Source organism: Aristolochia californica, unplaced genomic scaffold, assembly GCF_029961685.1.
Source record: "Aristolochia californica isolate CCGP_79_NKW_82.1479 unplaced genomic scaffold, dmAriCali1.0.hap1 SCAF_5, whole genome shotgun sequence".
In the NCBI taxonomy this organism is placed as follows: domain Eukaryota; kingdom Viridiplantae; phylum Streptophyta; class Magnoliopsida; order Piperales; family Aristolochiaceae; genus Aristolochia; species Aristolochia californica.
In genome coordinates this window covers 38,261,336-38,289,016 of record NW_027182214.1, presented here as the reverse complement: position 1 = coordinate 38,289,016, position 27,681 = coordinate 38,261,336, and the positions used below count along the sequence as shown (strand labels likewise).

The 27,681-nt window shown below is 41.5% G+C and overlaps 1 protein-coding gene and 1 non-coding gene across 2 annotated transcripts; both read right to left on the bottom strand.

The window, feature by feature from the left end:
* Nucleotides 1–346: 346 nt before the first annotated feature.
* LOC137966144 (serine/threonine-protein kinase ATG1b-like) lies at nucleotides 347–26,324 on the bottom strand. Its single transcript, XM_068812672.1, has 13 exons — nucleotides 25,926–26,324; nucleotides 24,516–24,633; nucleotides 24,372–24,430; nucleotides 5,872–5,936; nucleotides 2,940–3,033; nucleotides 2,773–2,853; nucleotides 2,545–2,653; nucleotides 2,342–2,414; nucleotides 1,906–2,261; nucleotides 1,443–1,807; nucleotides 1,003–1,315; nucleotides 791–858; nucleotides 347–716 (listed from the first exon to the last, which is right to left on the bottom strand). Exons 1-13 carry the CDS (start codon nucleotides 26,184–26,186, stop codon nucleotides 474–476), a joined length of 2,205 nt encoding a protein of 734 aa, XP_068668773.1. The 5' UTR covers nucleotides 26,187–26,324; the 3' UTR covers nucleotides 347–473.
* LOC137966779 (U2 spliceosomal RNA) lies at nucleotides 5,515–5,712 on the bottom strand. The gene has a single exon (XR_011116270.1). It is a non-coding gene; the product is annotated as a U2 spliceosomal RNA (small nuclear RNA).
* Nucleotides 26,325–27,681: the final 1,357 nt, after the last annotated feature.

Here is a 27,681-nt window from a genome sequence, read left to right as displayed (position 1 = left end):
TATTTAATTTTTAAAAAGATTGAAATAAATGACCTATTTTGCCTTTTAACCCATATTATAGTGCGGAAATCCGATTGTATAAAAATTCCTCCATCGAATACGGCTTTCAACAAAATTCTATATATATATCGATTAAACCTGAATTTATTTGTTGACATGGACAGAGTGATGGAAGTCTTCTTTAGGAAACTACCAAGCCATCTGTAGAAGTACTTCACTTTCTCTTAGTTATGATCGAAACTTGTTTAGGTGAATTCCGTATCAACAGAGATCTCCAAAAGGCCAAATTAAGGCAATGATCAGTAACAGATGACCATGGCTGCTATTTTGCCAAAGGAAATGAAAGCTAAATCCACATTTCCATTTATCAGCAAAGCTTCTACAGTTACACAATGACAAGATAATAAACATGTTAATACAAAGAATTGCTGTACAAATCAATGAATCTAGAACGTAAAGGAAAACAAGTGGCCTTAAGGACTTGGGCTTGGTTGATCGTCATTTCTGAGGAACGCCAATCTCTGAGACATCGAGTAGCATTGCCTATTGTTGAGGACGTCGATATATGATCCAACCCTAAATCTATCTGAATTTGTTAGTGAGAAGGGAGGATTAAGAATGAGGGAAGATGCTTCCACCAGTAGAAAGGACAAGAGACGAACAGCTTTCGCATACAAACTTATAGCACTTTCCATGTCACCCATCAACTCATCAACCTGCGTGTAATTGGACAACCATGATTTTCAAAACAACTAATCCTTATTTCTATTCAGCAATTCTAATAACGTACACTCACTGCTCCATGTCTACCCAATGCCAGTGCTGATTGGAATATAGTTTCCATCGCGTCTGGCATCTCTGCATTTCCAGAAACCAAAAATAAAAAATAAAAAAAATTTAGTCAGAAATACAGAAATCTAAATATTCTTTCACATATGTACATCATACTAAAACCAAAGCATTATGCTTTCTTTCTCTTATTTTTGTATAAGTGAGGCATACCAGCAGTTGGCCCAATATCTCTGGCAAGATCTTCTGCATGGCCAAATTCAAGAAGAAATTCTCTTTCAATCTGACAGCCAACAGCAGCAGGTCTATGGAGAAGATCCATGCTACTATGAGATCCTTGGGGGCAATCAATATCCTGCTTCCTGTTGGAGGTTGTTCTGCTTGCTCTGTTCATCATCAGCTCTTGAGTTGGACTTCCTTCAATAGCAGAAGCAGCTTGTGCATGGCATATCTGCAGTGCTTGCTTCCATATTGCTAGAATAACCAGTTGAATGGAGAAAGCTTCCAATCGTTTACCTGATTCAATCTTCAGATTAATCAAGAACATGAAGCAATCAAATTAGTAAATATTCTCATCTATGATAACCCCGTGAATAAGTAAAAACAGAGTAGGACATTTAGTTTTAATTCTAAGAAAAGTCTCTATATTTTACCCTTTCATTGACCAACTCACTAATGGCAAGCGCACACTGCTGTAATGACCTAATCCTGGTCATACAGTGATTTGATGGCTGCTCCAAAGCTTCTATCATTTCTGTCGATCCTTGTGAAGCTCCTGAAGGTGCAGGACTGTTACTTCCAAGACTTCCAAATCCCAAAGGATTACGTGCTATTGCACCAGTTATTGGCATTGGTGCACTTAAACCTGTGTGATTGTTTACAGATGTTAAAGACGAATTTTCCAGTTTGGAAGGTGAATGACGTGGCTGCTTTGCAACCATTGAGGAAGATGAGACTTCTACAGGTGGACCCAACACAAGAACATAATCCTGATCAATGAACTCCAATGAATCTACAACTGTGGAATCGATTCAAATAAAAATGGAAACAAGTTAAGAACAGATACTAATGACTGAAGTACCAGAAAGCTGGTAACTAAACAGGAAAAAATCAAACCTGTGGCAGATCCCGTAACCAGTCTTTTGTCCACAGCAGCTGAAGGATGCTTAATAAATCCATCCCCAGATCTATGAGAATCCATCCCCAGATCAATGAGAACCAAGTTAAGAGCAATATCATTGTTACTGGAAGTACTGTTATTTTTTCTTTCAACTTCTATATTCTGAGAAAATCTTTTAGGAGCTGTCAAGGTTATTTTGGAAGGAAAGGATGGGCCATTGTTAGTTACATTAGAATCATCATCCAGAAGGAAAGGCAAAAAATCATCTTGAGAAATCTCTTCTGTCTGCCTTCCACAATTGGTCTTGACTAATGAAGAAATGATCCTTGTTTGAGATGCATTTCTCTTAATCCTGTATGTCAAAAGATTTCACTGGCTTAATAGTGAGAACTGGATGACAGAGTACAATACAGATGAATGGCCAACCCTTACCCCAATGATTCATCTACAGATGTTTGAGAAAGAAATCGGTGGTTAAAGAATTCTTCAAACGTCAGCCTTTGCACTACAAAGATTAAAAGAGTAAATAAGATCAGAACATCAAGATAAGTTGGCATGATGTACAAAGCATAAAATACATGAAGAAAACTATCATGATATCTCTTCAACAAGCATACATTAGAGAAAGATTTCACCTGGGTTACGACACAACAGCTTCCGACATAAATCGAGGCAGTCTGAACTCAAGTCCTTCTTATCCGAAGGGAAGTGCAGCTCATGGGATTTCAAAATGTTTTGCAGCAACTGAAAGGAAACAAAGCACACAAGATATTGGCAAATAGTACCCAAAGTGCACTGTTGCTTAAAAAGCTGTACGTATTTCTCATGATGTGATTTGAATGGCTAATCAGTGAGATACAAACCTGGATTTGGTTATTTCCAGTAAAAGGTGTCTTCCCGGTCACTAGCTGGAAAAGAATAGCACCTACACTCCAAAGATCTGCCTGCACGTCATCTGATGACTGTGAATAGAAACAACCAAAGAAACAGAAGATCAGAAAGCAGAGAATAAGACAACATAGACTATCACCTTAGCATCATACTTCTGCAGTTGCATTATCTCAGGAGCCATGTAAAGGGGTGAACCACAAAGGGTTTCAGCTAGGCCTCGAGGTTGTAGGGACCTGTTTTACAAGCCTCAATTGTTTGAGTAATGATATGGAACACTTCTTGCTGGAAAATATGCAAAGAAATTTCAAAACAAGATGCTTTTATATGATTGGTAGTAAGGATATGTCTCACAAGGGGGTGCCAAGTCATCATTGTTTTTGAATGGCCAAGTGATCATCATCAAAGTCCTTCCCAATAATGTCAAGGTCAGCTAAATGAAACCTTGTCCTTCAATGATCTAGTATATGCCAGAGCAAACTGAAGGCTAATCATAACCCAGTGACAACCTTTCTGATATCCGGGCACAATTGTATATAAGCAAGAATATTAACTTGGATACACAAAAACCTTGGATGGCTCAATTGGAGATTACTTTCATTTATTTTGATTCTTTAGGTATGTGTCTGGAGAAGACAAAGTCCTAGGAGATGAAGAACAGACCAGCCATCATGGGGTAGAGTGCTGGGTGATGAAGAACAGTCATCCTAGAAGATGACAGTGATCTAAGTAACAATATTAACATGGATACACAAAAACTGTGGGAAAGAAAATTAGAGTTAAACATGGAAACAGAGAAGATGCCACCAAAATAGACAAGAATAATGAAGAAAATTATTTGAGAAGGTTTGGCATGGTAAATGAAGATTCTGAAGTGCACCCATCAAGAGAAATTTTGACAGTTAAGGGACTAGCAAGAAATAAAGTAAAATTGAAAATGATAGCAATAGTCTAGTAAGCAATGAGCAAATGGAAGAGGACGAATGTTGTAGGATTCCCAAAATTAAGAGAAACAATACATCTATCATATGTCAGCCTCAAGGGGCCAGACTTTTCTAAGTCTTATAAAAGGTACTGACAGATGAAACAAACAATAAGGAGCACTTGGTATTCAGCAGAGCAATGAAGGAGTTCTTGTCTTAAGTCAACAATTTCTGTAGTGGCGATAGTAGGATTCACCAAAGATTATTCAAACCTTCCATACAGTCGCCACCTTTCTAACAAAGGTCTTACAAAAACAAGTTGGAGCTCTCAGAGTAGATAAAAAAGCTAACTTCATTGTTTTCCATAGTCTTCCATGTTAGGAATTAGACGCCCTAATTCCAAACTAACGAGAGCAAAAATAATAATCGCGGAAGAAAGGAAAAGCAAACATGAAAACAAAACAACAAAATTTATACAGGTTCGTCTCAAGGTGAGACTACTTCCTGTATTCCACCACTGCAATAATCCACTAAGAAGATGAAATAGTTTACAAGAGAGATCGCACACACTTACAGGTGTTGTTTTTCTTTAACCTCTCTCAGCCGCAACTGATGCTCCTCGGATGATGATTGTCAAGGTGATAAAACCCTCCCATATATAAAGAGAAAATTAGGGCAACTGGATTACAAGTGTGAAATCCCCAAACTACCCTTAATGATACAGCAGTCAATATATCGTGGATCCGCCCGAGGGCACCGCCCCCGAACCCCCAGGAAGGACCCCCACAGCAACCTTACGGCGAAAGTCGATCCGCGCCAAAGAGTAAGGTATTAATTAGGTTCGACAACTTAACATTCCAATCAATTGGTTCACATTTTGGTCTTATCTTTTTTGTTTTGTACTTTTTGTCCTTGACTATTTGTCATAGTCTACCCTATACTCTTTTGTCAGAGTGGTTCCATCCACTCTTGTTAGAGTTCGTGGTCTGAGTTAGGTACTTGGCTTTCCGCACCTTAAATGGCTAGTCTTTTCGGGTTGTATTGGCTAGGTATCTGACTCAGAACTTCGTAGTTAAGCGAGTCTGGGCGAGGGTAATTCTAGGATGGGTAACCTCCTGGGAAGTACTCCTACCTAGGATTTTGACATGGTATTAGAGCTAGGCACGCCACGGCCCGCGTTCGTATCCCGTGAGAGACGGCTCCAAAATGAGCAGGGTGGGTGTCAGAGCGGTTTCATCCTCTTGTTAGAGTTTGTGGTCTGAGTTAAGTGTTGTGATTTCCGCATCTAACAGACCGGTCTTTTGGGTTGTATTGGCTAGGCACTTGACTCAGAACTTCGTAGTTAAGCGAGCCTGGGCGAGAGTAATTTTAGGATGGGTGACCTCCTGGGAAGTACTCTTGCTAGGACTTTGACATCTTTCTCCTTCTCTTTTGTTGAATTTCATTTCTCATTGTTATCAAATAAAAAAACAGTTTATCAAGCTAACAGTTGTAACTGAGCTAGTTAACTTGCATAATGGGGACTTTGTTCACAGTGAAAGTTGCACATCAATTTCCACTTCATGTGATAACCTGAAATTTACATTAACCAATGGAGTAATGCTTTAAGCATACAAATTAAAGTAATATTCAACTAGTTCACCAACCACAAATTTCACTTTAAGAATATTAATATCATCGAAGAGACGGGATTAATGTATATCTTCAAACATTTTGATGGCATCATGCCCGTCAAGAACTCATAAGAGGTCATGTTTTTATATTATTATGTTATTGTTATTGTTATTATTTGTATAGGGGTGTGGCAGGCCCATGCAGTATTGTAACACATAGGCGACACTTGAAGACTCCTAGTAGCAAGCTATCAATAGCAGGCCCTCCCCCACAAGAAATTAATTTAATATCATGCGATCTGATGGATCACATATCAGATATTAAACTGCCAAGAAGAGATGCAACACTTGACCTAAGCCAAAAGGCCGAGAAAGGTATTGGTCACCTATTATTTTTGCTGATAAGGAGTTCCGAATAATCCTGTGTCCTAGTTTATTACCATGTTTTGCCACCTTTAACAATTGTACTTTTGTTCATGGTATAAAAGATAAATCAAAATAGATTCCAACCAAAAGACAGCAAGAAATAATAACTCACCTCGCAAAGCCAAAGTCGGCTATTTTCAACACAGAGTGATTATCATTTGTGAGGAGGAGGAGGTTCTGTTCCGCCAAAAAACACAATTTCAAATTATGTACCACACAATTGTTTGTGCATAAACTTTAGGAGTGAAACATTGAACCTTTCATAATAACAAATGCCCACGTAAAACTCCAATCAAGTACACGCAACCAAATATAAAGGTCCAAAATTAAATTCCTTGAAGAAGAATAACACTACGAAAATATAAGATTCTAACATGGAAGAAAAACATCCTTCGTAAAAAAAAACATGGCAGAAAAACAAGTGCTAAGACACAGGATGCATTAGTACAAAGAACATAAGAATACATGATATTGAAGGAAACATGCATTTGACATATACTCTTTCAATTCAGCATAAAGTGTAACTTAACAAATGTAAATTCAATGTTAAGATACAATTTCAAAACATATACCACACAATTGTTTGTACATAACTTTAGGAGTGAAATAGTGAACCTTTTAAATTTATTAATGCCCATGAAAAACTCCAATCAAGTACATAGAACCGAAATAAGCTCAGAAATTGAATTTTTGTTTTTTTAAAAGATGTATTAATAAAACGAGAGAAATTACAAATTTTGGGGGAGCATGTCCCTTACAACCAGCGATTGTAGGGTATCTCCCTGCCTGGCAAGCACATTTGCCACCAAATTTGCGGATCTCAGAATGTGAGTATAAATACAAAAAACAATTGAGGTAATTTCTAAAATTTCCTTAAAGGTATCACAATGCCTCCACAGGGGAGAGGATGCATTTTCACACCGGCCTATAACCGTCACCTTCAATATGAAGAGGAACACTGCATATATCTCAAAAGACACGGAGACCAGAGAGGAGATCATGTAACTCTACAGACGTAGAGTCAGATATACCAAGAGGGCCAGCATAAGTGAAAAGATGAGTACCGGAATGATCTGAAATAACTCCTCCAAAACCAAAAATCCTAGGGTTACCAAGAGACGAGCCATCAAAGTTTAACTTGAGATAACCAGGATCGGGAGGAGTCCATTCCTGCATGACCGGAAGTTTTTTCCCATTGTGCATCATAGCCAAATTTCTCCAATTTTCACGAATGGAGGAGACCAGATAGGAAGAGAAGGCTTTCTTGGTCAAAAGCCAAGTTGATATATGACCTACCACTCGGTCCGCAACCCGATCTGAAGATTCGCATTTTGCATCAAAACATCTTCTATTGCGCTCATTCCAAAGCCCCCACAGTTTGAAACTGGTACAGGCAGAGAGCATCAGTTTTCCAAGGCTAGGCAGAGGGGTACCAGTAAGAGATTTACTGAACGAGAGTAGATCAGCCACCATGCAGAATTGTAACCCAAACTTTCCAAGAATGTTAGTCCACACCTTTCAAGAGTACATGCATTGAAGTAGAATGTGGCTTGTAGTTTCAGCGTCAGAGTTGCAGAATGGGCACAAGGGATCAATGGAGGGGTGTCCTCTTCTTCTCAACACGGCTGCCGAGAGAATCTTGCCTTGACAGACACTCCATATGAAGAATTTTATCTTTGGAGGGGCACATAAACGCCATACAAAGTTGATCTCATTCTCCCTCCAAGACGAATTATCGCCATTTAAGAAGCCATATACGGATGAGACCATGAAAGAACCCTTTTTATCCGGCCACCAAATAAGCTTGTCGGCCTCCAAAGGACGGATTTTAAACGAAGCAACAAGGTCCATCAAACAACTAGCCTCCAAAGCCTCACTATCCAAGAGACCCCTTCTAGGATGGAGGATCATACCCCCCCTCAAAAGCTTCTGCTACTGATATGTCTCTGCGAGATGTGAGGAGAAAGAGACTTCTGAATGCAGCCTACAGAGGCTCCTACCCTATCCACAAGTCTTCCCAAAACTTGAGCGATCTGCCATAGCCTACATAGAATCTACTAGCAGAATGAAATTTTGGAAGCAGAAGGTATAGAGCTCTCCATATTGAGGAAAGTCCTCTTCGATTCCCACCAAACATCCACCAATGAGCGTCCTCACCCAGCTTAGCGAGAACCATTTCCTTCCAAAGATTTGAGGAGTGGGTATTAAACTTCCATAGCCATTTTAGTAGCAGCGCGTGATTCATGTCCCTGGATTTATGGATTCCCAGGCCGCCCATATTCTTCGACATGCATACATCATCCCAACTAACCAAATGGTACTTAAAAGCATCGCTCGATCCCCTCCATAGGAATCTTCTTTTTAGCCTATCCATAGCCTTACTAATTGACAAGGCATAAAGGACAGGGCATAATTGGGGATTCCTGCTATGCAAGACTTGAGAAGGATGAGCCTCCCCGCTTTACTAAGTAGATGCCCCTTCCATGATGCAAGGCAGGAATCAATTTTTTCAACCACCGGATTCCAAAGACTTGCATATACGCCCATTGAAAAGGGGTAAACCAAGATATGTTGTAGGTAGGTGGCCTATTGTGCATCCAAATATACTTGTCATCTCAGTAAGAAGCTCAGGGCTAACATTGAAGCCCATGAGAGAAGTCTTTCCCCAATTTACTTTCTGACCAGAGGGTAATTCAAAAAGCCCCAACACAGCTTTAATCTTTCTTACACTATCAGTGTTGCCGACTCCAAAAATGATGGTATCGTCTGCATACTGAAGAATAGGAATATTAAAAGCTGGACTGGTACTAGTAGGAGGGAGTCACCCAAGATTATCTGCCGAGTAGAACATCGCTGATAGAAATTCACCAACCATATTGAATAGAAGCGGGGAGAGTGGATCTCCCTGTCTAATTCCTCTGGTCCCTTTGAAATAACCACATACTGAGCCATTAATGAGGAGAGAGTACAATGCCGAGCCCACGCAACTTCTGATCCAGAATCTCCATCTGTTGCCAAAACCCATCTTTTCCATAATCTCATCCAATCGGATCCAATTGTCAAAAGCTTTTTCAAGATCTAGCTTTAGGGCAATTTTTGGGTCCTTATTGCGCTGAAAATGGTCAATAAGTTCATGAGCAGCCATAGTAGAGTCCAGAATCTCTCTTCCTTTCAAGAAAGCGCCTGTGAATAACTGTTGGAAGGAGAACTTTTAGACAGTGAGCCAAGATTCTAGCTATAATCTTGTAAGCACTAGAGACGAGGCTGATAGGTCTAAAATCCTTAGGTTTCTCCACACTTGGTTTCTTCGGGACCAAGGCAATAAAAGATGCACCAATCCTATGGAATGTGATCCCATTGTTAAAAAACCCATTAACCATGGCTATGATATCCCCCTTGAGACGAGGCCAAAATCTTTTTAAGAAATCTCCATTGAAGCCATCAGGGCCTAGCGCCCTGTCACTTTCCATGCCTAAAACAGCACGTTCAACTTCTCCAACTAAAAACAGCAACTCTAGGAAAGAAGCAGCAGCTGGAGAGAGACGAGAAAACCTGATATCCTGAAGTTTCGGTCTATTAGGGTATTCCTCCGAATATAGGTTTGTGAAAAACTTAAGCAACACATTAGTAATCGAGGTCCAACATGATGTTACCTCATTATTTATGCATAATCGAGGTAATACGGTTGGACCTACGCTTAGTCGAAGCCACTGCATGGAAAAACTTTGTGTTGGCATCTTCCTCCTTTAGCCATTTAAATCTGGCACGTTGTTTCCAACGGACCTTCTCTTGATGGAGAATTAAATTGAGATTAGAATTTAGAGAGATTCGGGTAGAGAACTCCGCCGGAGATAAATACCTATGTTCCTCCGCCAAGTCAAGGTCCGCAATTTTAGAGAGAATAGAAGACTTCTCAGCAACCATAGATGAGCGATGATCTGTGGCCCACTCCTTAATTTTCTTTTTTAAGAATCGAAGCTTTAGAGGAAAAGCCCACTCCCGCCTACCCAGATATGGACCCGCAATCCACCATTCATGAATATGAGTTTGGTAGATAACCATGAATTCTCGAACCAGAAAGGAGAGGGACCCCATTTCTCAAAAGAGGAGGTCAACATGATTGGCCAATGATCTGACCCCACCTTGTTCAGAACCCAACCAAAGACATTCCCAAATAATTGCAATCAATCAGGACAAGCCAAAAAACGATCCAATTTTGACAAAATTGGCTGTTGTTGGTTGTTCGACCAAGTGTAATTTTTCCCTGAGAGGGGGATCTCATCCAACCCACATCCACCAAGAAACCCCGCATAGAAGCAGAAATGCGATTGGCTGGCGGTTTCTTCTCATTGCAGTACCGAATAGCATTGAAATCACCAGCGAAAAGCCAAGGGAGTCTCCAGGACTGGTAGAGGTTACTAAGCTCTTCCCAAAAAAGGCCACGTTCACGATATCTGGTGGAACCGTAAACTCCCCCTACACACCAGATTCTTCCCGAGGAGAGATCCCTGAGCTACAAACCCAAAGAGAAACGGCCTTCAAACACTTGCAGGGAATCCAAATGTGTCGTGTCCCAAGCGACTAGGATACCTTCAGAATGACCAGCAGCGTTAACAGCCACCCACTTTATAGAAGGATTCGCCCAAAGCTCTTTGACAATAGCATCGAACATCACTTAACATTTTGTTTCTTGGAGGATCACAATAGAGGGCATGAATTGAGACAGGAAACTCGAGATCACTCCCCTTTTCCGGAAAGCCCCAATTCCTCGAACGTTCTAGGAGAGCACGATCATTTATTACCGTACTTCAGGACTCCAGATGAATTCATGTCCCCAGGCAACGGACCGCTCCCATAAGGCGGGCCAAAACCATCATTTGTTGCCATGTTTCCTCATCATACTTATGACATTCCACTTGGAGTTCCTTGACCAGACAACCAGGTCTAGTAGGAGAAAGAAAAGTTTGGGTACTGACTGGTCTTTCATGATTTTTGGGGTTAACCGGCATCGAACTTCCCGAAGCAGTAGTATCTATATCTTGTCGTTGCCTTCTTCTTTGGTAAGTAGCAATGATTGGGGGAGAGGATGGGTTTAGATGCGGGTCAGGATGAGAGTTTTGGGGCGCCATGGGTGTTGAAGGGGCAAGTGGGATGACGTTGGTAGGGGTGGCTTCAAACCGAGCTGGCTCGCAAGCGGCTCGAGTTCGGCTCAGTTCGATTCGTTATATCTCGAGCTCGAGCCGAGCTTGAAATCAGAAATGGGCTCGTTTAGATTAACGAGCCGAGCTCGAGCAAAGCCAGGTTCGGCTCGCCGGCTCGTTAATTTAACGAGCGGCGATTTGGGAATCGGGGGCATTGGGAAAATTTTCGGGAAAGAGAGTCCCGTCTCTTCCATTCCGTCTTGCCGCCTGCCGCCTGTGAAACCCATACTTCTCTGCCATTTCCATGCCGTTTCAGCATGATTTTCTCGCGGAAATCGCTGTCCGTCGGCGGGTATTCATGGGAAATGGGGATTTTGATCTTCAAATCCCTCGTTCTCCCTCTCCCTCTTCGATTCCTCAATCTCTATCAAAGACTTCGATTTTTTCGTCTACGATTTCTTCCTCTGCGATTTCTTCCTCTTCTTTCTTCTTCCTCTTCGATTTCTTCATCCGAAGTTCTTCCTCGCCGACGAACGAAAGCAACGGTCCGACAAGAGGTAAAGACTTTTATTTAATGTTTTGTTTTTTTTGAGTCGCCGACCTAACCCTACAAAATATCTAACTCTCACTTCGTTTCAGCAGTGCTCCTTCATTCTTGGAAAGGTTTTGGAGATATCCCCGAACGGCGAACACTCTATTTCTGTAAGTGTTGATTTTTTTTTTTTCATTTTTATCTTCTGTACGTTATCTTCCTCTGCGATTTCGGTGTTGATTTTGTTTTTCATTTTTATCTTTTGTACGTTCAGTGTTCATTTTTTTTTTCATTTTTATCGTGTTCGTGATTCTTACAGAAGAAATGAAACAAAAGGTATGGTACAACTAGGACGGTTATTATATGAGATCCACCCAATGCTAGAAGAAATGAAACAAAAGGTATGGTACAACTAGGACGGTTATTATATGAGATCCACCCAATCCTAGATGGAGGGGTGTATAATAGATTGATATGAACATCATAAGTTGCCCTATAATAAAACCAGTTATTGTTGATACCTTCTTCTCGGTTCCTTCTTTAATAAACTTCATTTTCAGAAGGAAGAGATAAGAGGGCCCTATGGAAAAATTGATCAAAAACCCATGAAGGAGTCCGACTGTAATGACCGAATTGATTATCTTCATGCATAAGGAAGATGGATTACCTAGTAGAAAAGATTTAAAAATCATCACAAACCTCCTTTCTTTTTTTCTTTTCTATTGCAATTTCTCGATTATTATATGATGATTTCTTAACTTTCCATATATAGAAGCAGATAGACTAGAAATTACATTTGTACGTTTTCTTCTTCTGCGATTTCGGTGTTGATTCGAGCAAAACACAGCAATGATCTTTCAAGCAATATTTGAATGATTTGATTCTGATGTTGTTCGTATTTCAAAACTCAAAGGAATACGCATGATAGAAAATTTTTCTAGCCGAACTCTTCTTATTCCTAAATATTATATTGTGGCCCATAGAACAACCATAATAATTAAATTGTTGTTCACCAAAATAAAACTCTTTTTTATGCATATGGAACTCAACCCAATTCTGTTAACAAGTCTAGTAAGCATGTATTCATCATACATATCAGAACAAAACAATGAGGAATACAGTACAAAATTTTTATTTTTATACCCAATATTTCGTTGAATTGATACATTAGAGTCTACATTTAGTGCTGGTGGTAGAGTAATAGACTCATATCGTTCTTCCTTGGCACCAAATACAGTTCAAGCTTTGATTTGTGGCAGTGATTGGGTTCAGGCTCTTCACGGTGTAAAGAAAAATCAAAAAGTGAATTTCTTTGATTAATTATTTATTATGATATTTATTAAAATTTTGTTTTATGATTACAGCCTGAGAAGAAGAGTGTAGAGATAATGCTACCAGCTACATGATTTTTCATGTTTTTCTCATCATGGTAATTTTAATATTTTTAACAACATTAAGTAACTAGTAGTGGAAGAGTATTTTTTTATCTGACAATACCTAATTTTATTTTTTTGTTTTTGTCATAGGTGGAGATTTTGCTCATGCAGGGACGTATATTATTTTCTAGCATGAAGAGAAACAACTATAGTTTGTAAATTTATAATGGATTTATAGTTTTTATTTGGGTGATTGTACATTGATAGTGATATTTCATTTAATTTTGTTGTGTTTGATAATTGTATGGAGTTTATTCATAATGTTATGCAGTGTATGGAGTGTTTAGACTATTTTATGAAGTGTATGGAGTGTATAAACAATTTCATGGAGTGTTTATGGAATGTATAGACAATTTTATGGAGTGTTTATGGAGTGTTTATGCAGGTATTATGTATATAGATTATGCCCAATTTTAAGTAGAGGTCATGCCGAATTTTATACAGGTATTATATACATAGATTATGCTCAATTTTAAGTAGAGGTCATGCCCAATTTTATGTAGAGGTCATGTCCAATTTTATGTAAAATGTATGCATAATTTTATATACAATTTATTTGATATATATTTTTTGAAAAGTTTTAAATGTATGTTGAAGCTCGAACTCGGTTAAAATTTTTGGGCTCGAGCTCAATAACAACTTTAGGCTCGAAACGAGGCTCGGCTCGAAATATTTAAATTAGGCTCGGCACGGGCTCGGCTCGGCTAGGCTTGATGCCACACCTAGACGCTGGTATTCTTGATCCGGGGGAGCGAGGAAAATCCGAGATATCAGAATCCTTACCAATGATCATTGATCGAGTTGTTTCATTTGGCTAATTTCTCTGAATGGCTCGGGAGTCGTGAATTGACAATCTTGGTTAGTTTGGACATTCCGAAGTGAGAGGGGGAGCAGGCTCGTTTCGATGCTCGGGCTGATGTAATGGTTTTGTTCGGGATCAGTGTTGTGCTAAGAATACACACGACACTGATCTCGAGAAGGGTGGATTCCAAGGACGGGTTGAGAGGGAAGAAGGGGAATCGAAAGGACCTTTCTGGGGGGGGTGTTGGTTAAGCAAGTTGCCCAGTGACTTTTTTGGGAATTTGAGAAGTGAGATAAGGATGTAGGGGAAGAGGACGTTGGGGATTGTGAGGTTTCAGGGTTCGAAAGGGTAGGGGTAGGTGAATGGGAGATAAAAATTTGGGGATTTGAAAAGGTAGATGGGGGGATTTCCGAAAAAGACACTGAATTTTCTACATTACAATTTGAAAATTGCCTTGAAAAGCGTGTTTGCCCATCTTTTGACGTTGAGCCAATGTACGAGCCAACTACCCCGTTTGAAAAACCCCATTTGAATTTGAATGGGCCATTAGACGTTCGAAACTCGCACCTGTGTTGGACTTTGGGTCGTCTTTTTGGAACAGCCCTTCTTTGGACGGCGAGCCTGAGTATAAACATGCTTCACCCTCTTGACGTTCACCATCCGTTCTTAATTTTGAAATGGCAAATAATGCTTCGGAGAACGTGACCGTATTGGACTTTGTGTCAAATTTTTGGGGCATATACGGAGTTTGAGGACACGCCATTGATTTTTTGGGAAGCTGCCCATCCTCGGGCAAAGAACGCTACCAGTAGCCAGCTGTTGCTACTGTTTGCGGACACGTATTGGAGTCATCGGGACTCTATCCAACGTTGGACAGAGCGCCACGCCAGGAGCCAGCTGCTTCTGGGAAAATCCATTGTACACTTCGAAAGCCCAACTGTCAGAATCTCTTCTCGAAATACTCCCCCGAGAGTTTAAATTTGAAAACAAGTTAGACCCAGTACTGGGTAAAGAAGTTGACTCACCTGAACCCGACGGGTTAAATCCTGAGTTGACTCAGTTGGGAGGTGAGTTGGAATCCCAAGGTGGTCGTCCCCTTCGAGTCCGGCGAAGCTCCAGCGATCGCAGAGTCTCCATGACACCGAAAGATACCTCAATCCAGACAAAATTCCCACAAAAAATTAGCTCCGTGAAGAGGGTTTCAGGCCAACACGAGTTTGCGGCAACGAAGGCCATGGTGATTTCCATCTTTCGTTTCTGCATTGTGTCTTCTGCCTAGCGTATTGTGCTTCCGAAGGAGCAGAAGATTCGGCGCAGGACCTCCTCTGACCAAAGTTCAATTGGAAGTCCTTCGACGGAAATCCATTGTCCGAGGGGAAGATTCGGGGTGGTCTCCTCCCATTCCGACACTGCTATTTCAGTTTCGAGCTCCCATAAGCTTGCGTCGAGGGCTACCTCCACTTCCTCCCTCGAATTAAGAAAAACCAGCCACTGCCGAGAGCTTAGACGGGAAGTTTTGGGAAGGTAGTCAACTTGCATTTTTTCCTGGATCTAGGATACGAGGGTTTCGTTTGTCCAAGCGTCGGACTTGGTCACCACCTAGATAGCTGATTGCAGCGTCTTAAATCCGTTCGAGAAGAGGTCTGAGGGTAAATGTATGGCAATGTTTTGGGCCTTCGGGGGGGACAGGATGAGTGGATGGAGGTCTCAAACCAGATTTCGGTGGAATGAAGCTTAGTATCTTTTCCCTCAATTCTTTCCAACAGAAGGATGCACCAATTTTTTCTGGGAGGTAGACCCGGGCACTGATCAACAAACCCTTGCGCTGGACGATTTTCAGTTCTCTCGTTCCTCTCTTTCGGAATACCGACACGAAGAAGGAGAGTTCTCCATTTCTGATCTCCCGAACCCGAGGAACATTTGACATTTCCCCATCTACGAAGCAACTCGCAAAATCCAAGGTTGTGCGGCCAGCGGGATTGAGATGAAGGATTGTCTTTTACCATTTTTCATGGTTAATCGTATCACCTCGTCGGATCTCCCTGGTTTTACCTCTGTTGGAATATTTGTTTGTATCGACCGGGCCAGTCCTTGTATAAGATCTGTGGGGTTGCTTTCCTAATAGGTTCGAGCCTTTTAGCGCAATAGTTTCAACATGGTATCAGAGCAGGTTGGTCCCGAGTTCGAGTCCCGTTCCCACCGAATTTTGTCCTAGGTATTTCTGGTGAATTTGTCCTGGGTTTTTCCAGGAATTTGTCCCAGGTTTTTCCGGTGAATTTGTCCACGGGTTTTCCCCGTGCGGGGGAGTGTTGGAATATTTGTTTGTATCAACCGGGCCAGTCCTTGTATAAGATCCGTGGGGTTGCTTTCCTAACAGGTTCGAGCCTTTTAGCGCAATGGTTTCAACAACCTCCAACGAGATTTTCGAATTCCCGCAAACCCACGATGTTTCTCCTTCCTTTCGTTTTTTCTTTTTTCCCGGAATTCTGATCCTTTGCCGTGCACCATTTTCCGTCTCCCTCTGCCTCCACTCGGTTGAGATCGAGAAGGCCAGCAGAGCTGGAAAGGTTGGAGACTTTCACCACTGTCGTCTTCGTCGTCGTTAGTGGTAGGTGTTCAGGCACTTCCCCAAGCAGTGACTTTTGGGGAAGAAGTGTCGTGGAGGGGGAACGCTTCTCCCAACGACGCCTCATCCAAGCTTCTCCTAGAGTTATCATCTGACTCAAGCTCAGAAATTGAATTCCTAGCAAAAAGACAACATTATGAAACTATAGGATTCTCACATGGAAGAAAAAACAAGCACCGAAGACAGAGGATGCATTAGTACATGTAGAAAGAACATAACAATAAAACACATTGAAAGAGACATGCATCTGCTATATACTCTCTCAATGTCCCATTCTGCTATTTCAGGTGCATACATGGTGCAACAAACACCAAGTAGCATGTCATAGTTGGGGTAATCTTTTCAAAGAGAACATGAGGCGTCGTTGGGAGGAGCACTCTCCCTCCACGACTCTCCTTCCCCAAAAATCGCTGCGTGGGGAAGCGTCCGAACCCTACCTCCTGAGACGACGAAGACGCCGACGGCGGCGAAAGTCTCCAACCCTTCCAGCTCTACTGGCCTTCTCGACCCCAACCGAGTGGAGGCAGAGGAAGACGGGCAATGGTGCATAGCAAGGGGGTGAAACTTGGGAAAAAAAAGATAAATGGAAGGTAGGGGAAGCATCATGGGTTTGCGGGAATTCGGAAATCTCCCTGGAACTCAAGCCAGGGGGACTCGACAAGGTGATTCGCCTAACCATGAAAAATGGTAGAAGGCGATCCTTTATCTCGTTCCCACTAGCTGCAGCCTTCGATTTTGCAAGTTGTTTCGCAGACGGGGAAATGTCGACTTTACCTCAACTTCAAGAGATCAGAATTGGAGAACTCTCTTTCTCCGTGTCGATGTTCCGAAAGAGAGGGACAAGAGAACTCAAAATCGTCCAGTGAAGGGGTTTGCTGATCATGGCCCGGGTCTACCTCCCAGAAAAATTTGGCGCATCGCTCTGTTGGAAAGAACTACGGGAAAAGATATTAAGTTTCATACCGCCGAAATTTGGTTCGAGGCCTCCATCCACTCATCCAGCTCCCCCCAGAAAAGATGCATCCCCCCCCCCCCCCCCCCCCCCCCCCCCTACCAATTTCATCTCAGAAACCTAGTCCCTCACTGAACCCCAACTGCCTTCTCCCATCCGCGCAGAAAACTCCCCCTCCCAATGCCCAAAACATTACCATACATTTACCCCTTGACCTTTTCTCGAACGGAATTAAGACGCTGCAATCAGCTTTTAAGGTGGTGGCCAAGTCCGACACTTGCACTAATGAATCCCTCACCTCCTGGATCCGTGATAAAATTTAAGTCGACTACCTCCCCAAAACCTCCTGGCTGAGCCCTCGGTAGTGGCTGATTTATCTTAACTCGAGGGAAGAGGTGGAGGCAGCTCTGGACACCAGATTATGGGAGCTCGAAATAGAGGTAGAAGTGTCGGAATGGGAGGAGACTACTCTAAATCATCCCCTCGGACAATGAATTTCCGTTAAAGGACTTCCAATCGAACTCTGGTCCGAGGAGGTTCTACGCCGAATCTTTTGCTCTTTTGGAAGCATAATACACTAGGCAGAAGACACGACAGAGAAACGAAAGATGGAAATCGCCATGGCCTTTGTCGCCCCAAACTCTCGTTGGCCTGAAACCCTCTTCATGGAATTGACTTTCGGCGGGAATTTCGTCTAGATTGAGGCCTCTTTCGGAGTCATTGAGACTTTGCGAGCATCGGAGCTTCGCCGGACTCGAAGGCGACGACCACCTTCAGATTCAAACTCACCTCCCAACCGAGTTAACTCAGGGTTTAACATGTCAAGTTCAGGTGAGTCAACATCCTTACCGAGTTCCGGATCTAACTCGTTCTCAAATTTGAATTCTCGGGGGAGTATTTCGAGAAGAGTAGTTGCTGACAGCTCGGCATTCGAAGTTTATAAAGCAACTTCAAATTTAAACCCCAAGTGTGGAGTCCCAGAAGCAGTTGGCTACTGGCTAGGCGCTCTGTCCAACGCTGGACAGAACCCCGATGACGCAGATGCGTGTCCACAGATAGTAGCAACATCTAGCTACTGTCTAGGCTCTCTGCACGATGCTGGACAGTTTCCCGAAGACCCAATGGCGTGTCCACGTGTCCACAGACACCGTGTATGCCCCAAAAAATTGACGCAAAGTCCGATACAGGTGCAATTTCCGAAGCATTAATGACTCTTTCGAAATCAAATACAAACGGTGAATTTCAAAAGGGAGAAGAGTGCCTATATCCAGGCTCACCGTCCAAAGAAGGGCAGCGTATGTTCCAAAAAGCTGACTCAAAGTCCAATACGGGTGTGGTTTTCGAAGTTTTAATGGCTCATTCAAAATCAAATTCAAATGGTGACTTTCAAAGGGTGTAGTTGGCTCATACACTGGTTCACCGTCCAAAGAAGGGCAAGCGCGTTTTTCAAGGCAATTTTCAAATTGTATGTCAGAAAATTCAGTGTCTTTTTCTGGAATACCCCCATCTACTTTTCCAAATCCCCAAACCTTTACCTCCCACTCACCTACTCCTACCCTTTTGAATCCCGAAATCCCACCTTCCCCAACGTCCTCATCACACTTTTCAAATTCCCAAAAGAGTCACCGTACAACTCTCTTAACCAATCCCCTCCTCCAGAAATATCCTTTCGATCCCCCATCTTCCCACTCAATCCATCCTTGGAGTCCACCCCCTCGAGACCAGTGTCGCTTGTACACTGATTCCCAGCACAGCACTAGCCCCGAGAAGAAAAATTATACCAGCCAGAATATTGAAATGAGTCTGCTCCCCTACTCTCTTTGAAATGTACAATCTAACCAAGAGTGTCAATTCACGACTCCCGAGTCATTAAGAAAAATTAGCCAAGGGAAGCAACTCGATCAAGGCCCTTCTGCCATCTCTCGTAAGGATTCTGATATCTCTGATTTCCCTCGCACCCCGGGATCAGAAATACCGTCGACATCCTACTTGTCCCTTTAACCACCCATGGAGCCCCAAAATCCTCATCCTGAGCCGCATCTAAACCCAACCTCTCCCCCAGCCATTGCTACTTAGCAAAGAAGAAGGCGACGACAAGATATAGCTACTACTGCTCCGGAAATTTCGATGTCAGTTAACCCCCAAAATTCTTAGAGACCAGTCAGCACTCAAACTCCTCTCTCCTGGTAGACCTGATCGTCTGGTCGAGGAACTCCAAGTGGAACGTCATAAATATGATGAGGAAACATGGCAACAAATGATAAGTTTGGCCCGTCTTATGGGAGCAGTTTTCAGAGGTCCGTTGCCTAGGGACAGAATTACATCGGGAGTCCAGAAGCATGGTAACGAATGATTGTGCTCTCTTGGAATGTTCGAGGAATTGGTGCTACCCGGAAGTGGGGAGTGATCTCGAGCTTTCTCTCTCAATTCAAGCCCTCTATTGTTATCTTCCAAGAAACAAAATGTCAAGCGATGTCCAATGATATTGTCAAAGAGCTCTGGGCGAATCCTTCAATAAAGTGGGTGGCTGTTAACGCTGCTGGTCATTCAGGAGGTATCCTTGTCGCTTGGGACACAACATATTTGGACTCCCTTCAAGTGTCTGAAGGCCGTTTCTCTTTGGGACTGCAGCTCAAGAATCTTTCCTCCAATAGAATCTAGTGTGTAGGGGGAGTTTATGGTCCGACCAAATATCGTGGTGTGGCCTTTTCTAGGAAGAGCTCAGTAACCTTTATCAATCCTAGAGACTCCCTTGGCTTTTCGCAGGTGGTTTCAATGATATTCAATACTGTAATGAGAAGAAACCGCCGGCCAATCGCATTTCTGCTTCTACGCGGGGTTTCTCCAATTTCATTGGTGGATGTGGGCTGGATGAGATCCCTCTCTCAGGGAAAAATTATACTTGGTCGAACAACCAACAGCAGCCAATTCTGTCAAATTTGGATCGTTTTTGGCTTGTCTCGATTGGTTATAGCTCTTTGGGAATGTCTCTGGTAGGGTTCTGAACAAGGTGGGGTCAGATCATTGGCCCATCATGTTGACCACCTCTTTTGAGAAATAGGGACCCTCTCCTTTTCGGTTCGAGAATTCATGATTATCTACAAAAAAATTTGAGGCTCTTATTGATGAATGGTGGATTGCGGGTCCATATCTGGGCAGGCGGGAGTGGGTTTTCCCTCTGAAGCTTCGATTCCTTAAAAAGAAAATTAAGGAGTGGGCCACAAATCATCGTTCCTCTCTGGTTGCTAAAAAGTCTTCTATTCTCTCTCAAATTGTGGACCTTGACTTGGCAGAAGAACAGAGGTATTTATCTCCGACAAAGTTCTCTACCCGAATCTCTCTAAATTCTAATCTTAATTTAATTCTTCATCAAGCGAAGGTCCGTTGGAAGCAAAGTGCCAGATTTAAATGGCTAAAGGAGGGAGATGACAACACAAAGTTTTTTTATGCAGTGGCTTCGGCTAAGCGTAGGTCCAACCGTATTACCTCATTATGTATTAATAATGGGGTAACATCGTGTTGGACTTCGTTTACTAACGTGTTGCTCAAGTTTTTCACAGACTTATATTCGGAGGAATGCCCTAATAGACCAAAACTTCAGAATACCAAGCTTTCTCATTTCTCTCCAACAGCTGCCTCCTTCCTAGAGTTGTCGTTTTCAGTCAGAGAAGTTGAACATTGTATTTTAGGCATGGAAAGTGATAGGGCGCCGAGCCCTGATCGCTTTAATGAAGATTTTTAAAAAAGATTTTGGCCTTGTCTCAAGGGGGATAGCAATGATTAATGGCTTTTTCAACAATGGTATCACATTCCATAGTATTGGCGCGTCGTTTATTGCCTTGGTCCCGAAGAAACCAAGTGTGGAGAAACCTGAGGATTTTAGGCCTATCAGCCTCGTCTCAAGTGCTTACAAGATTATAGCCAGAATCTTGGTTCATCATCTAAAAGTTCTCCTTCCAACAGTTATACACAAAGGGCAAGGCACTTTCCTAAAATGAAGAGAGATTTTGGACTCTACTATGGCTACTCATGAACTTATTGACCATTTCCGACACAATAAGGACCTAAGAATTGCCCTGAAGCTAGATCTTGAAAAGGCTTTTGACCGAGTAAATTGGATCCTGCTGGATGAGATTATGGAAAAAATGGGTTTTGGCAATAGACGGAGATTCTGGATTAGATGTTGTGTGGGCTCGGCATCGTACTCACTCCTCATTAATGGCTCAGTATGTGGTTATTTCAAAGGGACCAGAGGAATTAGACAAGGAGATCCGCTCTCCCAGCTTCTATTCAATATGGTTGGTGAATTTCTATCTGCTATGTTTTACTTGGCAGGTAATCTTGGGTGGCTCCCTCTTACTAGTACCAATCAAGCTTTTAATGTTCTCATACTTCAGTATGCAGATGATACCATCATATTTGGAATCGGCAACACTGATAGTGCAAGAAAGATTAAAGCGGTACTGGGGCTCTTTGAATTAGCTTATGGCCAGAAAATTAATTGGGAAAAGACTTCTCTCATGGGCTTCAATGTTAGCCCTGAGCTTCTTACAAAGATGGCAAGTATATTTGGGTGTACAACAAGCCACCTACCAGCAACATACCTTGGTCTGCCACTATTCAATGGTCGTATATGCAAGAGTCTTTGGAATCCGGTGGTTGAAAAAATTGAATCCCGCCTTGCATCCTAGAAGGGGCGTCTGCTTAGTAAAGCGGGGAGGCTCATCCTTCTCAAGTCTTGCATTGCATGAATTCCCAATTATGCACTGTCTTTTATGCTTTGTCCTGTTTCCATTTGTAAGGCTATGGATAGGCTCAAAAGAAGATTCCTATGGAGGGGATCGAGCGACGCCTTTAAGTATCATTTGGTTAGATGGGATGATGTATGCTTGCCAAAGAATATGGGCAGCCTGGGAATTCGGGAATCTAAGGATATGAACCAAGCGCTGCTTCTAAAATGGCTAAGGAAGTTCAATACCCACTCTTCAAATCTTTGGAAGGAAATGGTTCTCGCTAAGCTTGGTGGGGACCCTCATTGATGGATGTCTGGTGGAAATCGAAGAGGTCTTTCCTCAATATGGAGAGCATTATACCTTTTGCTTCCAAAAATTTATTCTGCAAGTAGATTCTATGTGGGCAATGACAGATCGCTCAAGTTTTGGGAAGATTTGTGGATAGGGCAGGTGCCACTGCAGGTTGCATTCAGAAGTCTTTTCCTCCTCACATCTCATAGAGACATATCAATAGCAGAAAGGTGTCACTACAGATTGCATTTAGAAGTCTTTTTCTCCTCACATCTTGTAGAGACATATCAGTAGCAGAAGCCATTGGGGGGGGGGATTTTCTCTCGGATAATGAGGCCCTGGAGGCTAGTCGTTTGATGGACTTTGTTGCTTCGGTTAAAATTCGTCATTTGGAGGCCGACAAACTCATTTGGTGGCCAGAGAAAAAAGGCTCATTCACTATATCATCCGCATATGGCTTCTTAAATGGTGGGAATTCGTCTTGGAGGGAGAATGAGATCAACTTTGTATGATGTATATGTGCCCCTCCAAAGATAAAATTCTTCATGTGGAGTGTCTGTCAAGGCAAGATTCTCTCGGCAGACGTGCTTACAAGAAGAGAACACTCCTCTATTGACCCCCTGTGCCCATTCTACAACTCTGACGCTGAAACCACAAGCCACATTCTACTTTAATGCATGTTCTCTTGGAAGGTGTGGACCTGCATTCTTAGAAAGTTTGGGTTACAATTCTGCATGGTGGCTGATCTAATCTCGTTCAGTAAGTCTCTCACTGGTACCCCTCTGCCTAGCCTTGGAAAAATGATGTTCTCTGCCTGTGTCAGTTTCATCCCGTGGGGCTTTGGAATGAGCGCAATAGAAGACATTTTGATGCAAAATGTGAATCTACAATTGGGTTGCAGACCGAGTTACGGGAAATATATCTACTTGGCTTCTGACCAAGAAAGTCTTCTCTTTTTTTTTTGAGCACCTCTATTCGTGAAAACTGGAGAAATTTGGCTATGATGCACTCTGAGAAAAAGCTCCCAGTTCTGCAAGAATGGACTCCTCCTGAACCTAGTTATCTTAAGTTAAAATTTGATGGTTCGTCTCTTGGTAACCTTGGGATTTCTAGTTTCGGAGGAGTTATTTCAAATCATTCTAGCAATCAGCTTTTCTCTTATTCCGGCCCTCTAGGCATATCCGACTCTACGTCTACAGAGTTACGTGGCCTCCTCTCTAGTCTCCGATTCTTCAGAGAAAAATGCAATGGGCCTCTTCATATCGAAGGTGACTCAAAAGTGGTTATAGGATGGTGTGAGAGTGCATCCTCTCCCCCGTGGAGGCATTGGGATACCTTTCGAGAAATTTTAGAAATTACCTCAATTGTTTCTTGTATTTGGACTCACATTCCAAGATCCGCTAATTCGGTAACAGATGTGTTTGCCAGGCAAGGAACTACCCTACAATCACTGGTTGTAAAGGACCTGCTCCCCCCAAATTTTGTAATTTCTCTCGTTTTATTAATACATCTTTTTCAAAAAAAAAAAAACACTCAACAATTTTAAATTCAAATGTTTTGAATGCCAAAAAATATAACAATAATACAATCATGGTGCATGCAGAGAGATGCATTAGCTGACAACACTTAAAGAGCACATCTATAGTGAACACATATAGCCAGTCATGCGGGTGACAGCATTAGAAATCTCTTGTTGTTCCAGACATACATGTCCTCCAGATCTTCCTAGTTATCCAAACTTTCATTTAAACTCAAAACAAAAACATGACAGACTAGACCACAATGATAAAGACAGCCGACTTATAGAACTTAGAGAATAAACACTCCCAAAATGGACTCTCCCTATCATGATGCTCTAAACTCAGAAAATTTGTTAAGAATGAAAGAAAGCATACAGCAGCAAGGTCAAAGAAATCAAAATAAAACAAGCACGGTAGGTCTAGAAAAAATTTAAAAAAATTAAATGACAAAAAATGCTAATGCTTCACACAACATAGTATACATGATTACAACTATCGGTTTGCTATGATTTAATTCATCCATGTAAGCTCCAGTACTTGACAATTCACTAACTGCTTATGCAAATTTAGAATGAATACCTGTGGCTTTAGATCCCGGTGAATAAGATTGTTTTCACGGAGGACTTGTAAACCAGCAGCTGTAATGTGAACAATCAGTAAAACAACCTAAGAACATCATGAAAAGAAAAAATGGTTATGTTTTGTCAATTCAGTGTGTTGTACCTAGTTGTTGCATAAAGTACTTAGCAGTTGTCTCCGGAACGCTACCATGACGTTGAATATACACAGAAAGATCACCACCTCTGCAGTACTCCAGTACAAGGTGTATCCTCCCAGTGGTCTAGAGATGCACATTAAATAAGTAGTGGATCATCATTTAATAAGTATATAATGTTGACCACCAACTAAGATTCTAAACAGAGAAAGTACAACATAAAATGAAGTACTTCAAAAAGAAAATAATGACCAGGAGATTTCCCTTTCTTATTTCTTTCATTGTCAAAATATATAACACAAATATTTTAATACAATTTTATAGGTCATGATATAAATGGACCCTAAAGTTTTATGACAATTCTAAGAGAAGAATGAGTAGACATATCTCAGAAGTTTGACAATTGACAATGGATACCATATCTGCTGATTGCATGTCACTCTTCTAGGACCAGAAAAGTATATCAGGTGTTCAGATTCTCTCTTATTTAAGCACCGGAGTTTGAGAGTTAAAAAAGGTTTGCTTTATATTGCAAGAAAACAAGTCCCCTTCCATCCATTTTTAGGATGCAAAAACATTAAAAATATTAGGTTGGTGAAGTCACTGGCTATCCATCACTTGGTTTTTGTTACATACGCCTTTCAAATGAAATATGCAGTTAAAAGCAGTTAAAGAATTAAAAATTTGAATCAAATACTTGACCCCAACAAATGAAGGATCCAAACAGACTTACAATGAAAGTTTAAAACATGCAAGTCTAGAACAGCTCCAAACAGATGCAAACAGTCTGGAACATGAAAGTTTGTTCTACTTAATAAGCATCTGACACAATGAATAGATTTTCAATACTTCATAAAGCTTTTTCCAAGGGTAGTTGCAGATTGCAAGGATAGTTGTTAATTGCATCAGTAATTGCAGGATCTGGCTGCAACCAACGTAAGTGGAATCTACATAAATTAACACCAGAAAGGCAAACTAAAAGAAGTAAAACCAAGTTACAAGACTGAAATAGCACAAAAGTATTATAAAAATATAAAAAGAGCCACTGAATATGTATGTCAATTCCTTTTTGCGCAATCAAACTGAGCTTATATCATCGATTTAAAGGTACATAATTTCATAAACCGTCACAAGTAGCAAACCGGATGACCTACCTAAAAATAGTTCAGTTCTCTCAGACCTAAGATGATCTTCCCAGAATTAAAAATGGTAAATTTGCATACTCGATCATCGACCAAATCGAAGAAAATTCATTTGGCAAACGAAGAAAATGACACACAAAACTCCAAGAGTAAGCATATAACAACAGACAAACTAGGCTTCTATTAGCAAAGAACAAAACAGACCAACCAAATCTTGAGCAACGAAAACCAAAAAACACAAACTGACAAAAGAAAGCATTTCCAGCAGCTACCAACCTCGATGATGTCGTGCAACCGAATAATATTCGGATGGTTAATCTTCTTCAGGATGACGATCTCCGAAACCAGACAATCCTGAAGCTTCGTATTCAACCTCTCCATAACGATCTCCTTTACTGCGACCTCCGTTCCATGAACCCGGTGCCGCCCGTGCCAAACGGTTGAGAAAGATCCCGACCCGATCTGACGCCCGACGATATAGTCACCGATAACCCTAGCTCTGCTCGTCGTCTGAGCCATTGAAACCCTGGAATCCATGACGAGGAACGGCGCCTAGGAAATGGCGGGAAAGCCAGCTCGAGACGATGCGCCCCTGAAAAAAACTAATCAAGGAGCTCAAAATTGCCGGGAATGGTGGGCGAGGTAATAAAATGGCGGCTTCTTATTGCGCAGTGGTGGCTCGAGACAGCCGCGGTCTCTATCTGTCTGGATTTGGAGGGAGGCAGGAGAGAGAGAGAGAGAAAGAGAGACCGGAATTTCTGGCCCCACTTGAAGACAAGTTGTTGGGGAAAGTGGCCCCCACTGACGTTGATAATCACTTGGACATAATATTCGTTGTAGTTAGCAGAGGAGAGGGAAGAAAACGTTTTCCATGAAAACAAGAGAAAACAAAGCAGGGAAAAATCATTAGTCTTTGCATAGAAGAGCCTATGCATACGCCCCTTATTAACTCACTTCAAAATCTCATATAAATATAAGAGAGTTCATTGAATTAAGTTAGGGTACTAATCAAGCTATAAATTAAAATTAAGTATATGTTATTGATAAGCCTACCTTGAAGTGACAAGGAATAGTTCAAAATGAATTTCCCTCCAAGGAGTTTTTTTTTCTTTCTTCCTCAGGGCGACGAAAGCTCTCAAATTTTCAGATATTTTGGCTTCTTGAAAATCTAAGAGTCTTGATTAATACGCGTTTTATCTTGGTATAGTTAACAGATGTTCTCCCCTATTAAGCACTACAAGCCAGATAAATATTTTTAGAATTGACCTTTACTCATTCAGATTCTAATATTTCTTTTATGAAAATTAGATTTACAAAAAAAGTAAGGAAAATGCAAAGTGCATAGGCTCTTCTGTGCAAATACTAATGATTTTTCCCTTGTAGGATACTCTAATTTTGATTTTACAGGAAGTCTAGATGATAGAAGAAGCACCCTAGTACTTGCCACTTTCTGATGAGCTGTTTAAGCTCATGGTTCTCAAAGAAACAACATTGTGTTGCTCCGTCAATAGTAAAATTAAAATACATGTTAGCTGCACTATGTTGAACTCAAATTTGTGGATGAATCAAATCTTAAGGGACTGTTAATCAATTTCTCCAATACCAAGAGATCGAATTTTATTTTCGATACTTGATTTTCTGTTCGATACATAGATATAGAAGTTTAAGACAGAAATTACAATAATACCCTTATAAGATACAAATTTACAATAATGCCCTTATATACAATAACATCCCCCCTCAAATTGATGCTGGTAAGTCAACCAACAACAATTTGCCAACTAAAAATTGATGTCGTTGTCGAGTCATTGTTTTGGTGAAGACATCGGCCACTTGGAGATCCAAAGAAATTTAAGGAAGAGATATCACCCGACTATCCAAGGTATCGCGGATAGAACGACAATCAACCTCAATGTGATTGGTGCGCTCATGGAAAACAGGGTTTGTGACAATCTGAATAACACTAGTGTTATCAGCATGAAGAGGGGTAGAAGTAGTTTGAGGGAACTCAAGCTCCACAAGAAGACCACGT

What these genes read in the sequence shown, in the direction of transcription:
- LOC137966144 (XM_068812672.1), bottom strand. Translation starts at nt 26,186, where the DNA reads ATGGATTCCAGGGTTTCAATGGCTCAGACGACGAGCAGAGCTAGGGTT. An exon ending in GGTTACGGGATCTGCCACAG is followed by an intron (nt 1,808 to 1,905) that starts GTTTGATTTTTT and finishes TCGATTCCACAG; the next exon opens with TTGTAGATTCATTGGAGTTC. An exon ending in GTGAGTTGGTCAATGAAAGG is followed by an intron (nt 1,316 to 1,442) that starts GTAAAATATAGA and finishes ATTAATCTGAAG; the next exon opens with ATTGAATCAGGTAAACGATT.